This window comes from Alexandromys fortis, unplaced genomic scaffold (genome assembly GCF_014885135.2).
Source record: "Alexandromys fortis isolate MF-2015 unplaced genomic scaffold, M_Fortis_MF-2015_v1.1 scaffold_292, whole genome shotgun sequence".
NCBI lineage: Eukaryota > Metazoa > Chordata > Mammalia > Rodentia > Cricetidae > Alexandromys > Alexandromys fortis.
In genome coordinates this window covers 421,289-446,071 of record NW_026068162.1, presented here as the reverse complement: position 1 = coordinate 446,071, position 24,783 = coordinate 421,289, and the positions used below count along the sequence as shown (strand labels likewise).

The 24,783-nt window shown below is 50.7% G+C and overlaps 2 protein-coding genes across 2 annotated transcripts in view; both read left to right on the top strand.

Moving 5' to 3' along the window:
• The window catches only part of Prok1 (prokineticin 1), a 5,268-nt gene extending 4,426 nt beyond the window's left edge, over positions 1-842 (top strand). The window contains exon 3 of the mRNA XM_050127794.1: positions 723-842. Within this exon, the coding sequence (XP_049983751.1) occupies positions 723-842 (120 nt within the window). The remainder of the gene's footprint in view (positions 1-722) is intronic.
• Positions 843-12,682: 11,840 nt separating this feature from the next.
• On the top strand, positions 12,683-22,051 carry LOC126491896 (chymosin-like). The gene is made up of 9 exons (XM_050127842.1): positions 12,683-12,750; positions 14,639-14,789; positions 15,614-15,731; positions 16,106-16,224; positions 18,309-18,508; positions 19,013-19,126; positions 19,890-20,034; positions 20,557-20,655; positions 21,881-22,051. Exons 1-9 carry the CDS (start codon positions 12,689-12,691, stop codon positions 22,010-22,012), a joined length of 1,140 nt encoding a protein of 379 aa, XP_049983799.1. The 5' UTR covers positions 12,683-12,688; the 3' UTR covers positions 22,013-22,051.
• Positions 22,052-24,783: the final 2,732 nt, after the last annotated feature.

The following is a 24,783-nucleotide window of genomic DNA, read 5'->3' as shown; positions in this document are numbered from 1 at the left end:
GAGAGAGAGAGAGAGAGAGAGAGAGAGAGAGAGAGAGAGAGAGAGAGAGAACAAGCGAGCATGCATGCACATGGCCACAGGTGTTCTGAGTGCTAAGCATCAGCCTTATCTGGGTTCAAATCCTAGCTCCTCCACGAATTAGCTGTGTGCCGTTGTCGTTGTCCCGCGGTTCAATCCCTCCAGGCCTTGGAGTGGTCGTCTGTAATCAACATTTTTTGTTGGCTGGGAGGAGACATTTGCAGGCCTTTGCTGTAGTAGGAGCTCTTTGGTGTAGCCAATGACATTTGGGGGGTAACTTGCTGTGGGCGTGGTTTTCTCTGAGTACTGACCAGATACAACTAAGGAGAGGGCCACAAGCTCACTCTCCAGCAGGCCTTGTGGTTGGGCTTCATTGCACAGCTGGATTAGCGGCATCTGTATTCATGAGTTTGCTCTCCATCGCACCCCTAATACATTGGTAAAGAGACTTTTGTGGGTTCTCACTTCACCTGACGTTCACCGTGGACGGGTCCCAAATGGCCCTGCTGGCGTTCCGCCGGCTGACCGCCGCTTTCGGAGGAAAGTACCTGCTACTGCGTGTAGCGGCTCAGCATCTCGGGGTCAGTGGCCCAGCGCTCAGTAGCAGGTATCCTCAGTTTCTGGTCACCCACGAACACCCACAAACACGGAGCTCTCACAACCCTTTCCTACCGCTGATGGACTGCTTCCTTCTCTCTCTCTAGATCCCCTTTTCTAGGAAACGCCAGCACCACACCTGTCCTTGCTCACCCAGCCTCCTGTGCTCCAGGTTCCTGGATGGCAGGTACCGCTGCTCCCGGGACTTGAAGAACGCCAACTTTTAGTCTGTCTGGGCTCAGAATCCCTATTGGGTGACCTCTTCTGCATTCCTTCGGTGTGATTTAGTTCCCTGCGACCGCTCCATTCCCCGCCCTGTCCACTGCAGATGTGTGAGCTGACGGGCACACCTTCTACCACGGAATAGTCCACGTCCACGGGTGTTTACAGAGGAGGCTGTGACCTTGAGAAGCTGGCCAGTCCCACGACGTCGTGACGCTTCATTCCTCCCAGTTGTCTGCCCCGTCCTGCATGCACCTTCTCCCTAAATCACAGCCTCCTGGGCACTGGCCCTGGGGTGTATCACTAAGTCACAGGTCCTGTAGGGGTGTGGACCAACATGAGGAGTGTTCATCTTTCTTTCACTGACTAGCTCCTTACTTTAGGACCGTAGGTACAAAGTCAGCTTTTCTCAGGGCAAGAAGACTTCAGGGTCTCTTTGAACTAGGGGTGAGAGGCAGCTCAGAGGGTTCTGGGTGTGTGTGTGTTGGGGATCTGCTAGGAAGAGCTGGGACAGTGGGGAAGCTCCCTTGAGGAGACTTAGCACAGGCCTACTTCAACTCTCAGAGCTGAAATTTAGTCCCTTTGGGTTTATGTCAAATATTTGATCCCCGCTGGCCACATGTGCCCAGGGTTAGGTAATTTGTGTCAGCAAGGGAGCTGGCAAGGCCTTGAGCCTGAATCCAGGCCTGGGAGCTTTTTCCATAGGAAGGTTGCTGGTACAGCCGACTCTTCCCACCTGAGTTCTTAGTCTGGATACAGGGTGTCCAACAACACTCTGACAAAAGTTGCCTTTTACAAAGTTCCGAATGGAGCAATCAAGTTGCAACAACAAAATCTCCTTTAAAGTAAGCTGGTAATTTTGTCTTGGGCCGCATTCACAGCTATCCAAAAAAACCCTAAAAGAATGTAGAATGTGGGAGACCATGTGTCGGAACTACTCCGTTTCTTAGAAGCCAAGGAGAGTTCACTGCAGTTTCTAAGACCCGGGTTCCTCTCCTCTCCTCTCCCACTTCTCTGCTCAGTCCTTACTCCAGAACCCATGAGTCTGGGCCTTGGCTGTGCCCTTGTCCTCCTGCTCTGTTGACCTGCACAGACGGTCCTGCATAGACTTTCCTGCATTCATCCCACAGACTCTTTCCCTCTGGTCTCCAGGCCCAGGTCTAGCTGTAAAGTTCCTTTCTAGGTCTATGGTCCCATGATCCTCCTTGTCTCCCGGATCTCCAGGTTCCGCTGACTGCCCTTGGGTATTGACCTCCAGCTTGTGTCCCTCCCTGCTCACAGAGCAACCCTGAGAGCAGTGGGCAGCAGTCAGTGCCTCCGATGCCCCAGAAACAAGACGCTGGGGTGCCCTAAGGCGCTCCCTAGTACAGCGCCATGTTGCCCTTCTGTCCTAGCCTCAGAGCAGGCCACCTGCAGACCCATAGGGTGAACCAACAATTTAACATGACAACACTCATTTTCATGTTTAATGTAATAATTCTGAGGAATGAGGAATGACCCTCTGCCTCACTTCTCGGCTGTGGCAAGGACAAACAGCGGAGAGGTTTGTAGGCTTAGGAAAATGTATTCTTTACATTTAGTAATATGCTCTTCAGAATTATGGCTACACAAAACTCCCTATAAAGACAGTATGCCCCTAACATGAATGTATTCTAGAAGAATAAGGTCAGGTGAAGTTGACAGACCAGATCCTTCACTGACTGTCCTTTGGCCCAAATCGGTCCTCTTCAACCACTGGTGTCTGGCGCCCTCTCGTGGGAAAAATGGAAGTAGCAGGCGCTTGCAGGCGAAAAGAGGACAGGGTGCTTCCAGAACATAGAGGCTGAGTTCTTCAGACACACCCTGCTTTGGATTCCACTGGAGGCCCAGAACAACGCTTAAACAGAAGCCTGCCTCCGGAAGGACCACAAGAACAATGTTTCATTAACACTCGGTCTCTGCCCCACCTTAGAAGTGGCTGGCTTTGGAAGCGGCTACCCCCTTCCTGCGGGAGTTTAGGCCACTTGCCGTACGCGTTCCCTGCTCACAGATTCCCTAGAGTGAGAGAGCAGATGTGGATAAGTTCACCCTTCGCCTGTCTGTGAACCCCGAAGATGTAGTAGGGTCAGCAGAGCCGCCTTTGAGGCTCCTTCAGCACCTGGGCTCCTCCTCATCGCCGCTGCTCCTTTAACTATGGTTCCCATCATCTCCACAGGTCTCCAGGTAGCCAGGGGCTAGAGATCTCGCCCCTCCAGGACAAGAGGGCCAAACACAGAAGGGCAGAGTGTCCGGGGACGTACTCTGCTGTCAGGTCTGCTGGCAGAGCCTCCTCTGCTGTTCAGCGTGGAACCCCCTCGGTGTGGTCCTTAGCGTTCTGAGTGAGATCCGCGTAAACGCTGGTTAGCTACTGTTCTGCGCGATTACCACCGCTGATGAAGGGGTTCCTTCCTGCAGGCAATGACCAGGGTGGGACCCAAGGAGGAACAAGAGGCTCCTAAGCCTGAAGAGAAAGATCACAAAGGGGAGAGCGGCTGCAGGGCTGGACACTGGTTCAGAGTTGAGCCTACAGAGTGAACCCAAATCAGCTCTCAGACCAGCCCTAAGAGTCAACACTGAGGCTTTGTTTGAAATCTATAAAAATAATAATAGCAGACCCTGCCTTGTAGATAAAGAAGCACATGCTGGCCTGGGGCACACTCTGGGTGTCTTCAGGGACGTTTTCCCAGACCAGGGATTGGCAATGATAGCAAGGAACGGCCCTGGTACAAATAGGCCCTTTTCATTCCGGATGAGTAGATAAGATATTCAAACATGGACTGTTTCTCAGCCCTAAAGAGAAACATGGTACATACATGCTTAATAGTGGAATAGAAATCCCTGGATGACAGAGTGTGTCATAGAAGGCCACCTTTGCACAATTTCATTTATGGGAAGTGTCTACAGCAGGCAATCCCACAGATAGAGAAAGCTGGTCACAGTTGGCTAGGAATAGGGTAGGGTGAAGGCAGAAAAATGTGGAGTTAAGGGGTTCAGGGTTCTTTAGGGAGTGACAAGAATGTTCTAAAATTAAGCCGTGGAGGTGGTTGTATAACAGTCAGTATCTCCAGCATCACTGGAGTGTGCAGTTTATGAGGATAAGGATGTGCTGAATGAATTAGAGCACGGTAAAGCTATTTTTAGAAACTTTGATTGACAGCTAGGACTGTAACAGAGAGAAACCCTGTCTCGATAAAACAAAAAACAAACTAAACAGAAAAAGTGAAAAACCTTTAAGAACCCCAAAGCTGACAAGAGAAAGGAGGAGAGGAACAGCATCCCCCTGCAGGAAGGATCGGGCGTGGACGTGGTCAGACTCTCAGAATCTCCTGTTGGGGAAGGTGGGCACTGTGTGTTGCAAAATGGCTTGACTGCCCTCCAAACAGGAATGACCATTTTCTAGTGGTTAAGTAACACTCAGGTTGTGGAGGGAAGGAGAATAAGATCCTCATTCACTAAAGCTACATAGAGCATCTTGTAACGCAAGCTACACAGAGTCACCGTCCAAACCCTGGGGGTTCTTCATGCGAATTCCGCCAGCTGGGGTTCAAGCATATTAAAAAGTGCATCTGCATTGAACGTGCGTGTCTGTTCTCGTTATTCTCTGGACAGTACACGTGACTGTGCGGTGCTGTGCTGTGTTAGGTTTTGTAAGTGGCCTAGGAAGGGTTAAGCCTGTGGGAGGATGTACATAGGCACACGTCAATCCTGTGCTGTTTTCTGTAAGGGACTTGAGCACCCTCAGGTTTTGCTATCCACTGGGGTCTTGGAACAATCTTCTGTGGTTTCCAAGGGATGTTGCTATCTTGCCTCGTACTGGGAATCTGTGGCTTTCTACCCCAGGCAATGTCTTTTTTTTTTTTAAATTATATATTTATTATGTACACAATATTCTGTCTGTGTGCATCTCTGCAGGCCAGAAGAGGGCACCAGACCTCATTACAGATGGTTGTGAGCCACCATGTGGTTGCTGGGAATTGAACTCAGGACCTTTGGAAGGGCAGGCAATGCTCTTAACCACTGAGCCATCTCTCCAGCCCCTCAGGCAATGTCTTGAATGGAAGTTTTGATGCTGCAGAGTCCACATGAGATCAGTAGCACAAAAGCACTAGCCTATGCTTGGTAGGGCAGGGCAGGGTTCCAGTTTGTTGTGACTGTGGTGTCTTTAAATGAATACAAGGGTTGTTTTCCCCTTCCCTGGAGGCACTGCCCTGCTCGCCTTGGCAGGAGCAGAGAATCTGATACACAGTTAATGGGCATCAAGTCCACTCTGGAGTCCTGGGATTGTTTGTACCCCTGTTAGAATCACGCCATTAGACCACGGAGGCACACAAATTTCACATGGGCGAGAGTGAGCTCCCCTGAAAGACTTGCCCTTCAACACATGTAAAGAAAAGGCCACATGTCTCCACTCCGTGCAGATAGCCCTGCTCCAATCTTCCCTATCTCTCCTGCTCATCTGGCTTGGGTCCTGGGAAGATCATGTAGCCCAGGTCACACTATCACGCTAGGCATGCGACTCAATATCCATCTCCCTGAAAGTTCTCTCTCTCTCTCTCTCTCTCTCTCTCTCTCTCTCTCTCTCTCTCTCTCTCTCTCTCATAGCCCCAACTATCCTGAAACTCATTTATGTAGTCCAGATGGCCCTCATACTTATGGCAATCCTCCTGCTCTGTCTCTCAAATGCCGAAATTGCAGGTGTGACCCCTATGTCTGCCTAGACTGGCTGCCTAGGCAGGGAGATGCACTGATGGACAAAGAGCTGTGAACATGCTTCTGACAGAGAGCCAGAGAAGAGCCCTGAAATCTGTCACAAGAGCAAAGCCCAAAGGTTAAGTAAATGGACAAGAGCTCCTGCCTCTTGGGGTTGCAGTGAAGATGAAATGGTAGTGTATGGAAATGCCCAGGTTGTCATCCACCACGTGGAAGTGGCGTGAGATGGTCAGTTCTTCTTCTTTATGAAGACTTCTTGAGGAGTCAGCCCTTGGCTCCTCAGCCCAGCCCCTGGGGATTTTGTGCCACGCCCCTCCCTAAACCACGGGAGCTTGGAGGTCTCTCCTGAGTGGAGGAAATCAAATAGCTGGGGAGGATGGGAAAGCTTTTGGGTGCATTTCAGGGGCCCCAAATCTGAAAGAACTTAGCAGCCAGAAACCCAGTGTTCATTCCTTGCCAAGTTCAAGTTCACACACAGGTTCCCGATAATAGCTGTGATTAGAAGGGGATTTAGGTACTCGCCGTATCTCTGACCCCACCCTGGCATTTCCCAGATTGTGGGCTACTCTATCAGGAGAACACATTCCTTGAACAGCCTCAGCTACAGTTTCCAGATATGGCAAGCAGCACAGGGTGGATTCTGGTGTTAGCAGCAGGGTTCAGTTACAATTACCAAGCCGCTCAATGAGCCCTCGAGCTAGGACTCCCATGTGGTACTTCTGTACCTTCTACCTTTGTAGAAGCCTTACCTCAGCATGTCAGTCAACCCAACCGCTGGAGAAATCAATTTAGCAAGTAACAAGAAAATCGACGCTGCTTTGCCAAGAGCTGAGGCAGCTGCCATTGGCTAAAATCCCAGTCTATCCATTGACTGCGTCTTAAAACCAGCACAGCTGCTGGGCTAGCTCACTCCGGAAGGCCTGAGCTGTGCAAGGAGGAGGCAATTTGATTCCCACGGTCAAACAACCAACAGCTGAGTGGTTATGGTGCTGGGGAATCAGAGTAGACTGGCCCTTGGGGTTAACTAGCCAGTTAGCCAGCCTTGCTAAATCAACAAGCCCCGGCAAAAGTGAGAAATCTCGCTTCGGAAACAAAGTGAAAGGCTGGCATGGTGGATTTGCGTTCACGCCTGACAACTGCGGTTTACACCTTGGATCCCACAAGGTGGTAGGAGACAACCAACTCCTGAGAGTTGTCCTTGAGCTTCTATGAGCACAATCGTGTACATGCACACGTGCACACAATGCACACGTGCATGCACACACCTGCACACATGTGCACACACACATGCACATGTGCGTGCACACACACAAATAAAGAAAGAAAAAAATTAAAAATAAACAAGACAGAAAGCAACTGAGAAAGATACTGTAATGGTCTGCTCTGTCCCTTAAGAGACAAGCCACGCCTACTCCCTCTTCTGTCAGCCAGCCAGGCAAACTGATCTTCAGCTTCCAGCCTGAGTTCCTTCTCTCTCTCTCTCTCTCTCTCTCTCTCTCTCTCTCTCTCTCTCTCTCCAGCTTCTGTCTCAGTCCCTTCTCCCCGCTCTGTCTCTGTCTCTCTCTCTCTGCCTCTGCTCTTCTCCTTCTCCCCTTCTTCCCTTTCCCCTCCATAACCCACTAAATAAATATCCAACCTCACTCTATATGGTGTGCTTATCTGTCTGTCTCTCACCCACTACGTGGCTCCCTGCCTGGGACCAGCCACTTTTGAAGACCTGCAGCATGGTCTCATGGTGTGCACATCCGTCTGTCTCTCCTGGTGGGACTGGCTGCCCCGTGGAGGTCCCTCACCCACCACGTGGCTCCCTGCCTGGGACTCACTGCCCCTCATGGCCCACTGCAGCCACTTAAGGAACTGCGCCACCCTTGCCTGAGACTGGCTGCTCTCAGGACCCGCTGCCCGCTGCCTGTCACCACTTTGGGGACCTGCGACATGGTCTCATGGCCCGCTGCCCCCTGCAGCCACTGGGGGATCTGCAGCATTTTACTTAAACCATAACAGATATTCCAAGTTTGACACTGGTTTCTACACACATACACACATGTGAACCCATATGAGTGTACACACATGCATACACACACTAAGAAGTACCAGGATAGTAAAGAAAGGATGTGGCATGTGCCTTCCTTCTTCTTGATGTTTGAGCTCATGTAGCCCAGGCTGGCCTCAAGCTCGCCATGTACCCCAGGTTGTCCTTTATGGCCAAGGATGACCTTGAATTTCTAATCCTTTTGTCTCTACCTCCCAAGTGCTGGGATTACATGTGTGTGATAGCACTTCTGGATTTCTTCTTTTCTTTAATATTTTAGACTTTACCCCAAATAGACCCATCCCAGTATTTTATTTCTCATGGCAGCCCCCTCCAATCTGTGAACTGCCCCATGAAGCCAATTAATTCAGTTCTGGTGAAGACTGTGAGAGAGGCTCTTTCTAATCCCCATAGTGCAACAAGCTTCGGTTCAAAGCACTTACGCCGGACGCCAGCTAGGAAGTTGGGAGGGAAACAAGCATTGTTATAAATTAATGCTGCTGGTGATTAATATTTGATATTTTTTTTAACACATATTCATCTCAGGAAAAAGCCCTCCTTAGTTAGCATAGCTGAGTGGTGAGCAGTGTGTTCACTGGTGTGGACTTCCTGAGCCTCTTAGGTAAGGATCTCCAGAAGACAATAGGTACAGTCTAATGTCAGAGTCTCTGGTTTGTGAGGGCCCAGCCATATCTGCAGAAGTACAAGCACTTGTGGCTGGGCCTGTCCTCCACAGCCTCCCCTGCCCCCATCCCTTCCTCTCTTGGAGAGCCAGCCCCCTAGTTGATTTCATCATGTCTTGGGGGCCCAAAGGCATTTTCTAGGTTTTGTTGAGGGCCTGTCCCTGGGTTGTTAGGGTAGGGATTTGCCCTACCTATCTTATTTTGTCTGTGTAATAGAAAAGTTAATGCTGATTCTTGTTTCAAAGGTGCATGTTTGCCCCGAAATCCACATCTCTGGTGTTTCTTGGAAAGTGGCAAACCCTGGAATCTCTGTTTTGGCCTGTCTTCACGGTGTACTCCCTCAGTCAAGTTCACAACATGAATTCTGCCAACCCCTGAGTGTGAGGGGGAGGGGTCTTACCTCTTCTAGGATTTTCTCACAGTTTTTTTTTCTCCAATATCTTGAAGCTGTCATTAGTAAGATCCTTTGCCTCCTTGGTTAAATTCATTCATTCATTCATTCATTCATTCATTCTTTCTTTCTAAAAAGCTATTGTGAAAGGGATCTTTTTTTTCTTGATTTCTTTCTGGGCAAGTTCACTGTTGGTATAGAGAAAAGTTACTGCATTCTTGTGTATGTATGTGCAGGTGTACATGTGTTCATATGCGTGTATGTGCATACATATGTTTGGATGTGATGCACATGTTTGGACATGTATGTGGAGGCCTGAGGTCCACCTTGGGTCTTACTCCTCAGGGCTCCACCTTGTTTTCTGAGACAGGATCTCTCATTGGCCTGAAACTCAATGAGTAGGCGTGGCTGCTGGGCAAAGGAGCTTCAGGGATCTGCCTTTCTCCTTTTTCCCAGTGATTATAGGCACAAGCCTCTGTGCCTCCATGCCCAGCTTTTTATGTGAGTGCTGGGGGTTGAACTCAAGTCGGTCAAACTTGCGTGCAAACACTTTATTGACAGAGCTTTTCCCTGGTCCCCTGAGTTTTGTAGGTTGACTTCATGTCCTGATACTAAGACTTGGAGTACTCTGTTACACAAGAGTGCTCCCCACTTAGCGCTCCCATCTTATCAGTGTTCCATGGCTGTGAAGAGACACCATAACCAAGGCAGTTCTGACAAGAGAAAGCATTTAACTGGGGGCCTACAGTTTCAGAGGTGAAGTCCATTATCCCAGCAGGGAGGGAGCATGGTATGGCAGGGATGATGTGGAAGTAGTTGAGATCTGTATCTTGTATCTTGATTTGCAGGCAGAGAGAAAGGAGAGGGAAACTGAGCTTTTGAAAATCTCAAAGCCCGCCTTCCTCCAACAAGGCCACCCCTCCTAATCCTTTTAATCCATTTTGAATAGTGCCTCTCCCTGACTACAAACCTATGGCGGGTATTCTTATTGAAGCCACCACAGCACACTTGTCTCTCTGGTGATTTTTAGAGCAGACGCTCTCAGTTCTCTGAATTTGATAGGACCGGCTAGGTTTGTCAGAGTAGCCTTTGTTATGTTGAGGTGTGTTCTCTCTTCAGGACTTTCATCATGAAGAGATGTTGGTCTTTGTTCAAGCCCTTTCGTGTATCTGTTGAGATGTTTGATTTCTGTTCTTAAGCCTATTCATGTGCTGTGCTGTGTTCATTACATATGTTGAACCAATCTTGCATCCCTGGAATGAAACCAACTTGATCATGCTGTATGATCTTCTCTGTGTGTTCCTAATTCAGTCTGCAAGTGCTTTGTTGAGAATTTTTGTTTCTACGGTATAAGGGATGTTAGCTCTTGAAACCACATGACCGTATCAATATCATTGCTCTTCCTTTAGAAGAAGAGACTGAGGCATGGAGGGGTAAGGAAATAATTTGCCCGTAGTCATAGCCCCATGTAGCTGACCCTGGATTCAAGGCCACAATGGCCACACATGATTTTTCCTGCCACCTTGCAGTGTGTGTGTGTGTGTGTGTGTGTGTGTGTGTGTGTGTGTGTGTGTGTGTAGGGGCAGGGGGAGTATTCCTTTGAATTTCCTCTATTAGACCCACTTGGGCTCACTCTGTCTGTGTCTAGTGCAGACTCATAGAAGATATTTAAGAAACTGACCTCAGCTGGCTTTGTCCCTACGGGAATCTGAGCGGAGAACAAAGCCTCGTGCTGAAGAAGGGGTACCCTTGGGTCCCGAGTTGTTTCAGCCGCTTTCGTGAGTCCCCAGACGCGAGCCGTCTAGACCGAGGTGATAGGCCTTTGTGCCGTGCCAGGTCGAGAGGGCTCGCCTCTTATCATGGTCTGTCTTAAAAGCTTTTTCTCGATTGTGGCTTGCACCTGCAGATAACCTCTCGCAGCAGCGCTGTGCTCGGTGGGGCGGTGTTCCAGCGCGCACTCGAACGCTCTCAGAGGGCTGCCAACTGCACGAACAAATAAAAGGCAAATAGCACTAAGGGATCTTTGATTCTCGGTTTTGCGGTCGCCTTCCGGTGGCAGAGGTGGTTGCACCTAACACCGGTAGTCATTGTCCTTGAGAAGTTGTACTGGGTCAGGCTGGGCCGTTGGCAGCGTGGAGCCACAGTCAGCCCTTCCCCAACACCTTCCTGAAGGTGCTCCCTCAGAGGGTCTTAGTGCTGAATATCGCAGGTTGGGCCCACTGCACATACTGTGGCTGTCTCAAGGGGTGCCTGGAGGCCGAGAAGAAAGACTTAGAAGCAGTGTTGGTTTCATGAGGGAATGTTCAGGACACGTCAGACCTATTGGCCTGAGTTTCTGCCTACTCATCCGCAGTGTGCCCTGTAGACATTACCAGTTATTTTCTGCTGCTTCTCAGGGCAGTGGCAAGGCCTCTTAGCACTCATCTGCTTACTCGGACATTCCCTTAGCACCTCTTGTACGTTCAGTGATGGAGGATAGAGGAGATACAGCCTAGAGGCAGGGCCTGGTCCGTCAGATCAGCACCCTGAGGGAAGGAAACAAGAAACAGGTTTCACCTTTTAGTACTGATTTTGCCCCTTCCTTCTCTGGCCTTTGAGGTGAAAGGTGACAGGTGGCAGCTGCATGTGCTCGTGACCACCTCCCAGGAGCATGAGAAGCAGCAGTGTCTTAGACTTCTGGGGACACATCCGGTGGCTTTGTGAAGGGTGTGCACGGAGGAGGCCCTTGCCACAGTAGGGATCAGACCTGACTCCTGTCCTTACTTCTGTTCAAATACTCTGGTTTCCTTTGCCTGGCCTCTTGGGTCCCCCACAGGCCAAGTGTGTGACATTTCAGACTGCACCTCTTCCAGAAGGGCTGGTGAACCAGATCCACCACCCTGGCCATTCAGCTCTTGCAGCCTGCCCTCTCCCCACTTTCCACCCTTGTCAGCCTTCCTTTCCATGAAGATGTCTGTCCTGTTCATAGCAGGCAGCTCTTAGTCTCTTGTGTGTTATTGCCCTGAACCCCTTGCCTTCCAGTTTGCCTGCCTTATCCTGGCTTCATCACGGTTACCCAGTTCATAGGCCTGGGACATAGTTTTCTCCACCAATATTATGGAGATAGACTTTAGCTTCCTTCCTGTCTTAAATCTCTCTCGTGTCAGAAGGCGTGGCCATCTGGCTTCCGTGGCCTGGACTCCAACAGGATGCTCAACATTCCCACCCGTGTGCATCTCCACTTACCCCCGAGTGGGCCTCCTACATGCGGTCTCATCATACCGCACCCCTTAAACTGCCGCTGCCTTATTCCCCCTGTCTCTTTGTGTGGGGCCTGCATCTGCCTTCCCATCTGTGCTCCCCAGTTATCCCAACTGTTCCAGTGACCAGACATTTGTCCCTTGCTTTCTCAGCATCCCTTTCATATGAACACTGTGTCTCCAGGGATGAACGAGCCTTCTCTTTTAGACGTTGCTCTCTGTGGGAACATGGAGTATGGTTGTTCTGGACTCTAACATTGAGCTTCATCCACGGAGGTGGCAGATTATACAAGCATTCTTGGTCTCAGATGCCACCTTGAGACTAGACCAAGCCCCTTCTGGAAAACTGGTCTGGGTGAGACGGACATGGGAGCATCTTGGACATCCAGTGAAGTCTGTCTACAGATGGGGTGAAGGAGGAAGGCTTGTGGCTTGGCTGCTCACAGAGCAGAAGGCAGAACATGAAACAGGTTCCTGGTAGCAGCCCCACCTGTGTTAGCTCAGAAATCCTGTCTAGAGGGGAATTTGGTGTAGAGGGGCCTGTGTTGACTTTTCCCAGTCTGTGTACCCTTCAACTTTGAAGTCTTTATAGTGGTAGAGTTTGCAGCTCTTATCAATGTGGGTCTTGGGTAGTCTGGGTGCTATCTCACTGTGTTTGTGGAGTAGCCTGAGGATGGGGGGTGCCTCTGAAATCTGGGCATCCAGCCAGAAGGAGCCCCATTCTATAAAGACTGCAAGGATGGGCGCTGGCTAGACCGGTGGTGGCCTGCTCTCCAGAATGAGGTGCTTTGTGTTGCTCCTGGCTGTCCTTGCCATCTCTCAGAGCCATGCGCTCACCAGGTGAATGTTGGATGCTGGTGGGGGGCAGGGGAGGGCATCTCATGGACCCTCCACGGGCATGTGGATGGCTGCTCTTCCATCCCTTGGTTCCCTTGGGGAGATTCTACAGGGCCTGCTCTCACTTCTGTCTTTGCACGTTGCATGTGATTCTGAGGACAGAAAGCCTGGGGTTAGGAAGGCATGGTTTCTAGACCCAAACTGCCTGGCACTTGGCCCTCAGTCCTCTCACCCATTGGACAGTCTGTGCCTTCGCTTCTTCAGCTGCCATGACATCAGGGTCATCGTAGTGCCAATCTTTTAGGGCTGTTATGAGACTGCATGAGTTAATATTTGTAAAAATGCTTCAAATAGTACTGGACATATGGTAGGAGCTATATATGCATCCATTAAAATAGATTTCTTGGTGTACGCGCTCCTGTAGAGAGGTCTGTAGGTTCTTCTCCAAAAGTAACTAGGACATCACCTTTACTGCCATAGACTGGGTGACTTGCATTTTATAGATGAGACCACTGTTCAGGGAGAGACCCTGAGCTGCCCGACACCATGCGACCAGCCGGCTGGGCTTGCACCCTTGCTGCTCCCACCCCCAACCCAGGTGCTCATGTGTGTTCTGTCAAGGCCTGATCTCACAGAAGATGGATTGGATCCCTGAGAGGAGGTTGAGTGTCTTGGTCCAGTGAGGGCTCTCTGGGAGGGGGAGTGTACTGATGATGAAGTTTTCCCAGGTCCAAGGTTTGCTGGCTGATGTTGCTGGCTGCTATATGAGAGACAGAGCTGGAACTGAGGACCGTGGGGTGGATTCCAGGCAGGGATGGCCTTCTGGCTCTGCATGAGGTAGATGCTGCATTCTCTCTGTAACTCTCTGGAAGAAGAGGGTCCTGAGAGGGTCCTGAAGCCACTACGTGGCACTTACGCTTCGGTAATCTCAAGATGTCTTCTCAACCAGCTCTAGGAGAACGACAAGGTCGTTACAAGTTTTAGGAACTGTGGGACGCACACAGTTCTACTTCAATCTACAGGGGAGAAAAACGGTCATATGGTCAAATACAGAATAAAAAAGTGTTGGAAAGGCATAATTAGCCCTATTGTATAAGAAGAAACTGAAGATAAAGGCACTCTGACCCTCCAATGTGAAGATCAGAGAGCTTTGATAGCCCCCCCTCCCTGCAGTGAATTACAGAGGACTTGGGGAGTCTCCTGGCTCAGGGACTTGGCAGTTTTCAGGTTGCCAAGGAATATGGCAGAACCGAGTCCAGAATGGTTTCTTCTGCAGTTTTCTCTCTTCTTCTTTTCTCCCTCCCCCCTTACTTTTTTCCAGTTGACTTGCCTCCATGACCCCAAACCTTAACTGGGCAAAGAGGACCCGTTTGAGGTCCTGCTCTTGCTAAAGGGTTTCCAGTCACTTTAGAGAAAACACTACCAGAGAGAAAAGAAAAGGGGTTGGCAAAGGGTGGCACCAATGCCACACAGGTGCCACTGTGTAGGAGACATAGAGAGCTCCTTCTGTGTCCTTTCCACTATGTGTCCTCTTTGCCTTGGCACACAGTGAGGTGACAGAGAACATTTGGTGACCGAGTAAGTGATGGCATCCCCAGCGTCTTTCAAACCATTAATAACAAGACTCACGGCTTACTGTGTCATTCAGCTAATACAGCGAGTCTCTACCATACCGGAAAAGAAAAGAAGAGAGAGGGGCCAGGGCAGTGTGTTTAATGAAGCTAGACAGTGACCTCTAAGTTGACACAGAATCTATGATTTTACTTTGAGTTATGATTTTAATAGCTGGAAATATCCTTGGCCTGTGGAACGCTGGCCAGAGGCTGGACTGGAAACAACAGGGTGAGGATGGTTCGTGCAGCCCAGTCTCACTTACCTCATCCCACCTCAGGATCCCTCTGCACAAAGGGAAGTCTCTGAGGAACACCCTGAAGGAGCGTGGGCTGCTGGAGGGCTTCCTGAGGACGCACCAGTCTGAGTTCAGTGAGAAGGGCTTCGGCAGCGGCATCGTGGCCAGTGAGCCTCTGACCAACTACCTGGATGTGAGTGTTTCTGCAGGCCTTCTCAGGGATGGATTCTCATGTTCCTAGGTTCCTGCCTTGCCAGAACATCCTCTCTGTCAGAAACCGTGGCGCCTGAGTCGTGGAGGCCACCTCCCTGCCTGCCATCAGTAGCTCTACCATGGGCCAGCAGATCCAACAAAGTCAGCTCTTCTGTTCTTCAGGGCTCCAAAAGCCTTGCCGGGATGGGTCTAAGTTCCAATGAGCTGTTTCCTTGGACCAGGGGGGACCTTGTCCTAGTGTGTGGTCATCAGATCTGGTGACAACAGGGCAAGATGTCACCACAGCTGCGGAGGCATGGAGAAGACCGTTGAGCACTGTCCCTTTCTGGAGTCCCCTTCCCTGTCACTCTTGACAGCAAGCAGCCCGTGCTTTTATGTCTGTGTTTTCACTTCTATATCTAGGCCACAGTTCTTCCCCAGCCTCCAGGGTGCTGGCAGGAGGCAGGGGGGCAGGAGCGTGGCTGGGCTCCTGGGACTCTGCCCTCAGCAGATGCCCACCTCTGTGGCTGGCTTCTTGGCAGGATGCTCTGCTCTCTTTCCCAGGCAGGACTTTACTGCCGGTCTGTAGTGCGCTTCTGAGCTGAAGCCAGCACTGCTGTTGGGCTTGGGGTGGGACCGCAGAGGGACTGAAGCAGAGCCCTCCCTGTGGAGCAGGCACAGCCTTTCCTTTTCCCCCACTTGATGACCCCCTTCCCAGGTCTCTGGGTAGAAAACACAAGACCCACGAGAGTCTGTGTCTGGCATCAACTCCCCAGCGCCCCCAGCCCCTGACTGCACCTCTGACCAAGAGCTGTCTGTCCTTAGAGTGAGTACTTCGGAACGATCTACATCGGGACACCGCCCCAGGAGTTCACGGTGGTGTTTGACACAGGCTCCTCAGAGCTCTGGGTGCCCTCTGTCTACTGTAACAGCAGAGTCTGCAGTGAGTGACCTCCCATCCTGCCTATCTCTCTTGTCTCTTCTTTTCCGGCCTCCCAGATGAGGAAACAGAGGTCTAGAGAAGACCTTGGCTAAAGTTACTCAGATAACAGAGAAAATGGACATAGGAACCACACACCTAGTTTTCTTCTTTTTTGTGTTTGAAATTGTACAGGTGGGGGAGGGTGGGAGGGAGCTGGGCTTTCTTGACCAAACTATGGGACCATGCTGCCCAGAGACCAGACTGCTTGCTTTTCACAGAGAGAATGGCTGATCCATAGCTCTGTTCTTACAAGGTCTGGTGAGGGTTTCCACCCTGCTTGGGAATGTTGGGGCAAGCTGACACCATGGGTTCACTAATCTGGGTCTTTGTTGCAGAAAAACACCACCGCTTTGACCCGTCCAAGTCCTTCACCTTCCAGAACCTGAGCAAGCCCCTGTTTGTCCAGTACGGCACTGGGAGAGTACAGGGTTTCCTGGGCTACGACACTGTCACAGTAAGTGAGGTGGCAACAGCCTGGGCTCGCCCCACCTTTCCCTGTAGTTATCTCTCCCCAGAGACACCCTGGTTCCAGTGGGTTGTGCATTTGGTGCGATCCCTTGGGTCCTGTCCACTGGATGGCTCAATGGGTGTGGAACTCCCACTGATAGCCTTTTGTATAATGTTCCCTTCCTTCCTCCATTGCTTATTGTTTCTGTTCTCAGAGCTCCACTCGAGTGCCTCCCCCAGTTCCTGGTGTTCATTTCCCCATCCTGGCCAGATTTGGCCTGTGTCACTCAGTTTACTCTGTGAATCCTCTGTCTATGGCCATGCCTCCTCTAGCTCCCTTCCCTGTGGCCTGTTCGATCCCAGGCCTTGGCTTCACGTCTGAATGTCACTCTCTCATCAAGGTCTCTCACCATCCTATAAAATCACATGCTGCCTATGACCTCACCATGACTTGTTTTCCTTCTGAGGGCTCATTGTCCCCTGTGCCATATCACTGCTTTTAAAAATTCACTGTTGGTCTCTTCTGTTGGATAAAATGTTTCTCAGGGCAGGGGCATTTCTTTTTGTCCATTGCTACATCCTCAAAGCCTTATCCCTGGCATATCGGAGACCCTTAATAGTAGTTTATAGGCTAAAGCAAAAAAAAAAAAAAAAACAAAAAAACAAAAACCAAGCTATTCCTTAGCACCTGGCCACCGTTCATTTATCCACACCACGAATGCTTGCTTTAGGGAAGACAGTGGTGGGCAGGAGGAGAGCGGACTTGCTTGTCTCATGCTTTCTAGCAACAGGCACTCTGGTGGCCTTGTGAGAGCATGGCCTGCACACAAAAGGCAAGGCCGATGGCTCTGAACACTGCTGAGTAGGGGCAAGAAGAAAACAAAACTGGAGCATGTGGAAGAGAGGGTTTGGGAACCAGAGGACCGAGGTTTGGTGGACATGACAGCCGGTTGCAGGCTGGAACCCAAGTGATATCTTTCCAGAAGCCAGGCCTGAGGTGACCTGTGGTCAGCACTGCAGAAGACGGAGGGCAAGAATCCTGGGATGGGGGAGGAGCTGGAGCAGCTGAGGAAGGGGACAGAGACCAACATGGGGGGCGAAGTGAGCTAAGGGGCACAGGATAAGTTATGAGAGCTGGGGCCGGAGGGATAACTCCATCTGGCCTTTACTGAGAAGCGTGAGGCAGTTGTAGTCTGTGTGGTAGGCTCAATTCAGATTTTGAAAGCCAAATTGATTGCTCAGTGTGGAAGTCAGTTGATTTTATGGGACAGAGCAGAGGCATGAGATCTGCTTCAGCCCTTTGTGTGGCCCGGAGCAGACTGGTGGACACATCTGCCCGCTGGGGAAATGGGCAAGTCAAGACCCTCCTTCTTTATCATGGTACCAATAACTGTTCAATGCACAGACACTTGGGGACTCAGTGGGGTGTTCAGTTATTTAGCTTTGGCACCGACTTGAGATTCAGGCATTGTTATTCCATTTATCGGATAAGGGACTGAGACCTGAGAGGAACTTGTTCAAGCTCAGTCAGCAGGCGACAGAACGGGGACCCACACAGCACCTGTGAGTGGCGATGCCTCCACAGATAGTGTCTGAGAGGGCCACGAAGGCTCAGGTGCATCTGCTTCTGCAGGCAGCCTCGAGACAACCACCATCCCACTTCCTTTGGGCTTGTCCCCAACGTGAAACCTGTGTCTGCACTAAACACTGTCTCCTCCGCAGACCAGTCATTCAAAACGAAGCAGAACGTGTAGAGGGCCCAGCTCACTGCAACCTCTTAAGTTGAAAACAACCCCAAATTATCCATAACAGGGAAGATAGGCCAGTGAGGGCTGGATGCTGACCCTGACCTGTGGTCCCAGGCTGGCTGCTCCATCCCTGAACTTTCCTGTCTCTGGCTGCAGAAGCTCCCCGATGAGCTCATCATGCGCTGTTTCTTCTTCTTCTTCTTCTTCTTCTTCTTCTTCTTCTTCTTCTTCTTCTTCTTCTTCTTCTTCTTCTTCTTCTTCTTCTTCTTCTTCTTCTTCTTCTTCTTCTTCTTCTTCTTCTTCTTCTTCTTCTTCTTCTTCTTCTTCTTCTTCTTCTTCACAGGTCTCTGACATTACAGTTACCCACCAGACTGTGGGCCTGAGTACCCAGGAGCCAGGTGACATCTTCGTCTTCTCTCCATTCGATGGCATCCTGGGGCTGTCCTACCCTTCTCTTGCCTCCAAGTATTCAGTGCCCATATTTGACAACATGATGAACAGGCACCTGGTCGCCGAAGACCTGTTCTCTGTCTACATGAACAGGTAGGAGCTGTGCTTAGCAAGGGTCTGACTTTCTACCTGGTAAGGACTGGATACACACACACACACACACACACACACACACACACACACACACCTGAGATGAATGTCTGTCCCTCGGAAACATACCTGCCAAGGTAGCCACCAGCATCCAAACGATCTCCATTCTGGTTTCTAGGCACCTCTACTATCTGTTCAAAGCCCCCACTGAAGTCGTTTATATACTGGGTCAAAGATGACTTTCGTGTGCTGGACCCAGGTTCAATCCCCAGTCCTGCAAATAACAGCAACGAAAGTGAAGCCTGTTCACATCTCTAGACGAGCGCTTTTGACGTGTTCTTCCAAAGGCACAGGATCTCAGCAATCGTGTGTCATCGTCTTTGAGATCCTGTAGAGTCTTAGCTTCTCCTTCCACCAGGGAGAGAGAAAGAGGGACGCTTATTCAGGACTGGGCGCTCCTCATCAATGGGGTGTCTGTTGCTACAGAGAGGCCTTTCTTGGTTCCAGGAATGACCAGGGGAGCATGCTCACGCTGGGAGCCATCGATCAGTCCTACTTCGTAGGCTCGCTGCACTGGGTGCCTGTGACCGTGCAGGGATATTGGCAGTTCACAGTGGACAGGTGGGTGAGCAGAACTTTGCATGGGCTCCTGCAGGAGGCTGACTCTTGATGTGTGGATAAGGGGGCTCAGGAGTAAGAGCACAGGTCCGAGAAGAACTGCACCCAGCAGCTCTGAGATTATTGATTGGTTCTGATAGCCACCTGTGAGCCACCAGCATCCTTTGCAAGTGGTTGTGTTGTGTATACAACCCTGCACTGGTCACACTGACTGCCTACTGCCTGGGGGGCACCGTGTTGAGCCTGTAGGTCTACAGTGGCTGTCTCATTGGTTCCCACTGAGCCTGTAGGAGGTGGATGCCAGTATTGTCTTCAGAGTGTAGGTTATAGACTCTGAAGGTTTTGGTCTGAGCCTTTAGCCATCCTTAAGTTGATTAAGGGGTTGCTCGTGTACCCATTTGGTTCATGAGGAGCTCAAGTATACAAATGTTGGGGACATTCATCTGAGACATATATCAAGTAAATGGCGGAGAAAACTTGAAACCGGATCCTCAGGCAACTAGTTAATCCTCATTCCACTCAGGGAGGGGCAGGCAAATGGATTGTTTTGTTGTTATTTGGACCCTTGCAACTGTTTCCAATTTAGCCACCAATTGAGGGGAATTTTCTCTGAATTTGGAAAGTTTTGGGGGTTCCAAGAAGAGGCAAAAAAAGGGGACCTGGACCTCCTTCCTTCCCCAAGGATCCTGGCAGGGGTGGGAAGGACCCAGGGGGAGAGGGCAGGATACAGGTTGATACTGTGTAGCCGCTATGCCTAATCTTCCAGGATCACCATCAATGATGTAGTGGTGGCTTGTCAAGGTGGCTGCCCTGCCGTTCTGGACACAGGCACTGCCCTGCTGGCGGGCCCTGGCGGCGACATCCTCAACATCCAACAGGCCATTGGGGCTGTGCAGGGCCTGTATGGCCTGGTAAGGTCAGGCCCTCTCCTTACCTCTAGAGAACCCCTGCCCCGCCCTCCCACCTGAATCAAGAGCCCCTTTCTGCCCAAGAAATGAGGAAGAGGATTGTTGGTTGAGACTGGTTTTCAAAAGTGGGCAACCGCCCCTTCCAGCTTTGGTCTGTGCTTGCAATGGGAGTGCCAGTGGTTGGTACGCGGAGAGGCTACGCCTCTGTGATCTTTGTAGTAGTCTCTTGTTTCAGTCTCCTCACCCCTTCGGGCAGCCACCCCTCCCCTTTTCCCTGAGGCCCTTGTGCACTCTGGTTGACCTAGAAGGAAGATATGCCTGCGGGCAAGCCTCTTTTTGTCCCATGCTGGGCTCTGTCCCTGTGTTGCCAAAAGCTGATCCCTCTTGTGGGGCCATGTTTTGAGACCCAGATTCATCTGGAGGGTGTCCTTGTTTCCCTCTGAGGAGAGCCACATGGTGTGGAGGAATGAGCTCTGTGCCAGCAGTGCCTCTCTTGATAAATGCCGTCTCTCGCCCTTCTCTCAGTTTAAAGTCAACTGCTGGCGTTTGGGGATGATGCCCACAATTGTCTTTGAGATCCACGGCAGGATGTTTCCACTGCCACCCTCGGCCTATATCAACCAGGTATGAGCTTCAGGAGAGTGATGCTCTGGGTCCACCTAGTATCCCTTCCCTTGGGACTTGGGCAAGTCAGTGGAGTTGGTGAGGACAAATGACATGGACCAGGCAAAGCACACAAGAGTCATAATGTTCATCTTTGAGCCTATTTGTGTGGCCTCCATAGCTTCTTGCTGAAAGAAATAGGAAACAGAAAGGACACCGAGGGCTTGGAGGAGGGATATAGATTGGACCCAAACCAAGCACAGAGACCCCCATCCACTGTTCAAACTTCCAAGCCCTGGCAGCACAGAATTCTATCCAGAGTTTCCATAGCTCATTTTGGCTGTCGTGGGCACTGCTGGCCTCAACATGGCCTGGTCCTGAGTACCCCAAACTAATGATGATTAAGGGCAATGGATGTTCAGTGTGATGGTAAGGGGCTAGATGTGGGGTGCAGTACATGGGGTCAGGACCTCACCGAATAACCTCAGATTAAGTACATTTAATTTTTTTTAAAGATTTTTTTTTTTTTTGCTTCTAATCCCAGCACTTGGGAGGCAGAGGCAAGAAGAGCTCTGTGAGTTTGAGGCCAGCTCCAGGACAGTCAGAACTACATAAAGAAACCCTGCTTCAAAAAATAAAACAAAAAATTATTTTTTCTTTTCTTTTATGTGTCAGAGTATTTTGCCTGCATGTTTGTATGTGCAGTATGTGAGAACCTAGTGTTCATAGGGATCAGGATAGGATATCAGATCCCTTGGAACTGGAGTTACCGATGGTTATGAGCCACCATGTGGGTGCTGGAAACTGAAGCTTGGTTCTCTGGAAAAACACAAGTGTTTTTTTTTTTAAACTCCTGAGCCCGCTCTCCAGTCCATTATTTCAATTTTTAGTTATTTTTAATGTGTGGTGTGTGGGTGGAGAAGTGGGGCGGGTGTTTGCGAATGCAGTTCTTGTAGAGGCCAGAAGAGGGCATAAGATCCCCTGGAGCTGGACTTACAGGCAGTTTTGAGCCACCCAATGTAGATGCTGGGAACTCTGGACCTCTGCAAGAAGCAGGTGCTGCTAACTGCTGAGCCATCTCTTCAACCCCTACTTTCTATCTGCTGAGTATGATGAATCCCATTCTCCTTGCTTATCCGGGAAGGTGATTTCAAGGATGAAATGGGACGACCAAGAGTGATTGGATGATGGGGTAGAAGACCTCTTGTCTTTGAGTCCAGCTTCATCTCAGTGTTGCCTTTTCCAGGAACCGGGCTCCTGCACCAGTGGTTTCAAGTTTGGTTCCCAGATGTGGATCCTAGGGGACGTTTTTATCCGGGAGTTCTACAGTGTTTTCGACAGGGCCAACAATCGTATTGGGTTGGCCAAGGCTATCTGATTATACAACTACACCAGATTGTGTTTTACACACACACACACACACCAAGTGGAAAGCTCCTAATAAACACTGCATTTCTTCAAAGACTCTTTTCTCTCGTTCTCAATGGCACCGGAGCTCTGCACTAATATGGGGTTGGGCTTTGTCTGCCATGTACTGTGTGGGCAGAGCTGTGACCAAATGAGCCGGGGAAGGATAGGTCTATGGTTGTCCGGCAGGAACTTTCACCAAGGGAAGGGCCATTTCAAGCTGAGGTGAAGGAGACTAGGCATGTGTTGTCCACCTGTCTTTCCATTCTAGAGCTTTCTAGAAGAGGCCATCTGAGGATTAGAGGCAAGGGTGTGGTGTTAGGGCTGCCAAGAGAACACTCAGGCCGTGGAGGGGACGCCTCCAGGCTAACAACTAGTAGGGCTTCATTGCTGTTGCAGACAAGGATGGGAAATGCAGAAGCTCTCTGAAGGGTCCAGGGTCCAACGCTGCTGCTGTTCTGTGGTGGCTGGAACCCTGGACAGTGTCCTGTTCTTTCTTAGGACACACACTGACTATCAGTGCTCAGGGCATCTTCATGCTGGTGTGCTGTGAGGCTGGCAGTTGAGGTCAGGTGCCAGCTGTTGCGTTCCCAGGGAGGACTGTGGTGCCAATGGTAGGCCCTCCCTCTCAGCCATGCACAGTCTTCCTGAAGGAGCCGTGACTGGGTGAGGACACGGGTTGAGGTAGATTTGCTGGCTTTCCTGCTGTGTGTCAGTTGGGCCCTCAGTCACCTTGGGGGACAGGCAGACAAGCTTCCAGAGAGGATCCCCAGAGCTTGGAGTCTGCGTGGACTCCCTAGAAAATGCTCTTCTGGAGACTGCACATGTCTGCTTCTATTCCCTTCTCTCTCTCTCTCTCCCTCCCTCCTTCCCTCCTTCCCTTCCTCCCTCCCTCCCTCCTTTCCTGCCTCCTTCCCTCCCCCTCTCTCTCCCCCTCCCTTCCTTCCTCCCTCCCTCTTCATCCCCCTCCTCCTACCCCCACCCCTCTCTGTGCAGGAGAGCACGTGGAAGTCAAAGGACAGCCTTGAACATCATCCTCAGGAACACTGTTCACTCTTTTGAGACAGGATTTCTCATTGGCCTGGAGCTAGCTCACTGATTAGGCTAGACCAGCTGATCAAGGAGCCCCAGGGGTTCTCCTGGCTTTGTCTCCAGTGCTGGGGGCACAGCTGTGTACCATTATGCCCAGCATCTTTCCATGGCTTCTGGGCCCAAGCTCAGCTATTCATGCTCACGAAACAAGTGCTTTATTGACTGAGCCATCTCCTCAGGGCAGGTACTGCCTCCTCTTGACTGGCGTTTCCCCAGGAAAATGTAAGAATTCAGACGTCTGTCATGTCAACAAGAGTCAGTCTTTTGCGGTCCTAGTTATGTCGCACAGTGGTAGTGAAAGACTAGACCTGCTCTCACTGGTGGAGCCAACCTCCTCCCTCATGGAAGGCCTCGAAATGGGGCAGGCCCCTTGCTACCTATTCCCATTCCACTTTGTCTGGACGATGGGCGGATGGAGGAGGATGGGCAAGATAGGCAGAGTCTCGGGCTGGAAGCTCCTGACTTGGTAGTGACACTTCAGAGGAGACTGAAGACAGGGTGGGAATGTTCTTGACTGTCCCAGTGGGGGTGATGGTGGAATTATATTACTGACCATCTGGAGGCACCCCTTGGGGGTCTTTCTCAGAAGTAACCTCAGAAGTGACCAAGCACAAAAAGGACCTGGGGGACCAGGGCAGTGGAGACATCACCAACCACACCTGTTACCTGGGGGGGGAAGGTCTGTAGAGGGGTAGGCCTGGCCTCCAACAGGGAAGAGGCAGATGGGGATGAGGAGTTGGAGGAATGGCTCCAGCTACCTCCCTGGGGAGCTGAGAGTCTGGGGTGAGTTGGAGCAGAGGCCTTGAGAGACTATAAAGGATCTCAGGACAGGAGTGGTACCCTCAGTGGTTAGGCCCTGGTCTCTGAACCTCAGGGTGCCCGGAAAGGAAGGTCATTGCTGGGAAGGAATAAGAACTGGCTTCGCCAAGCCTCACTTTTCATACACAGGACCAATACTGTCTGTTTGTGAAGAGTGAGACAGAATTAGGTCAGTTCATTATTTCCAGTCTTTGTATAGATTTTTTTTGAATAAGAAAGAAAAGAGTTATTGGATTAGCTTACAAAAATCCTGTTATGTGTTTCAGAGGTTTACATTTAACAATTGTATTTTAAATACTCAAACCTCATTTGGAGACCGTGGAGAAAGTCTAAATGAGGTGACGGTCATAAACTCAAGGCTTGGATCCAACAGACTCACCCCATAGTGCTCACCTGGCCCTGGTGGTGTTCCTTGTCAGGAGCTGGTGAGGACACAGTAAGCCTGGCATAGCGTCTTCATCCTGGGGTTCTCTGGGTGTGACCTGCATGGTGAGCTGTGGCCTTGGTCCTGCCTGTGATGCGCTCCACACCAACAGCCTTCAGGGCACATTTCTGTCATCTACCAGATCTCGCATCCACAGCCTGTCCTCAGAATGTTCCTGAATGGGCTGGTGTTTAGTCCTGATAGCACTGAGAGGGCAGTGGGAGAAGGATGGGCTAACTGCCTTTAGAGAATTACTATATACAACGGGGTCCCCTGTGTGCTGGGGCTTTGCCAGGGATGAGTGAAGGGGCCACCAGCACATCTATGTTGTTGGCAAGGGTGGGGGATGCTTTTCAGGACTGGGCCGGCACACAAACACTTCCCACTGTCTATGTCTGGTGGTGGAC

Bases quoted from the DNA above. Each gene is read 5' to 3' on its own strand.
- LOC126491896 (XM_050127842.1), top strand. From the start codon at position 12,689: ATGAGGTGCTTTGTGTTGCTCCTGGCTGTCCTTGCCATCTCTCAGAGC. The intron at 14,790-15,613 runs GTGAGTGTTTCT...GTCTGTCCTTAG, and splicing joins CTCTGACCAACTACCTGGAT to AGTGAGTACTTCGGAACGAT. The intron at 20,656-21,880 runs GTATGAGCTTCA...TGCCTTTTCCAG, and splicing joins CCTCGGCCTATATCAACCAG to GAACCGGGCTCCTGCACCAG.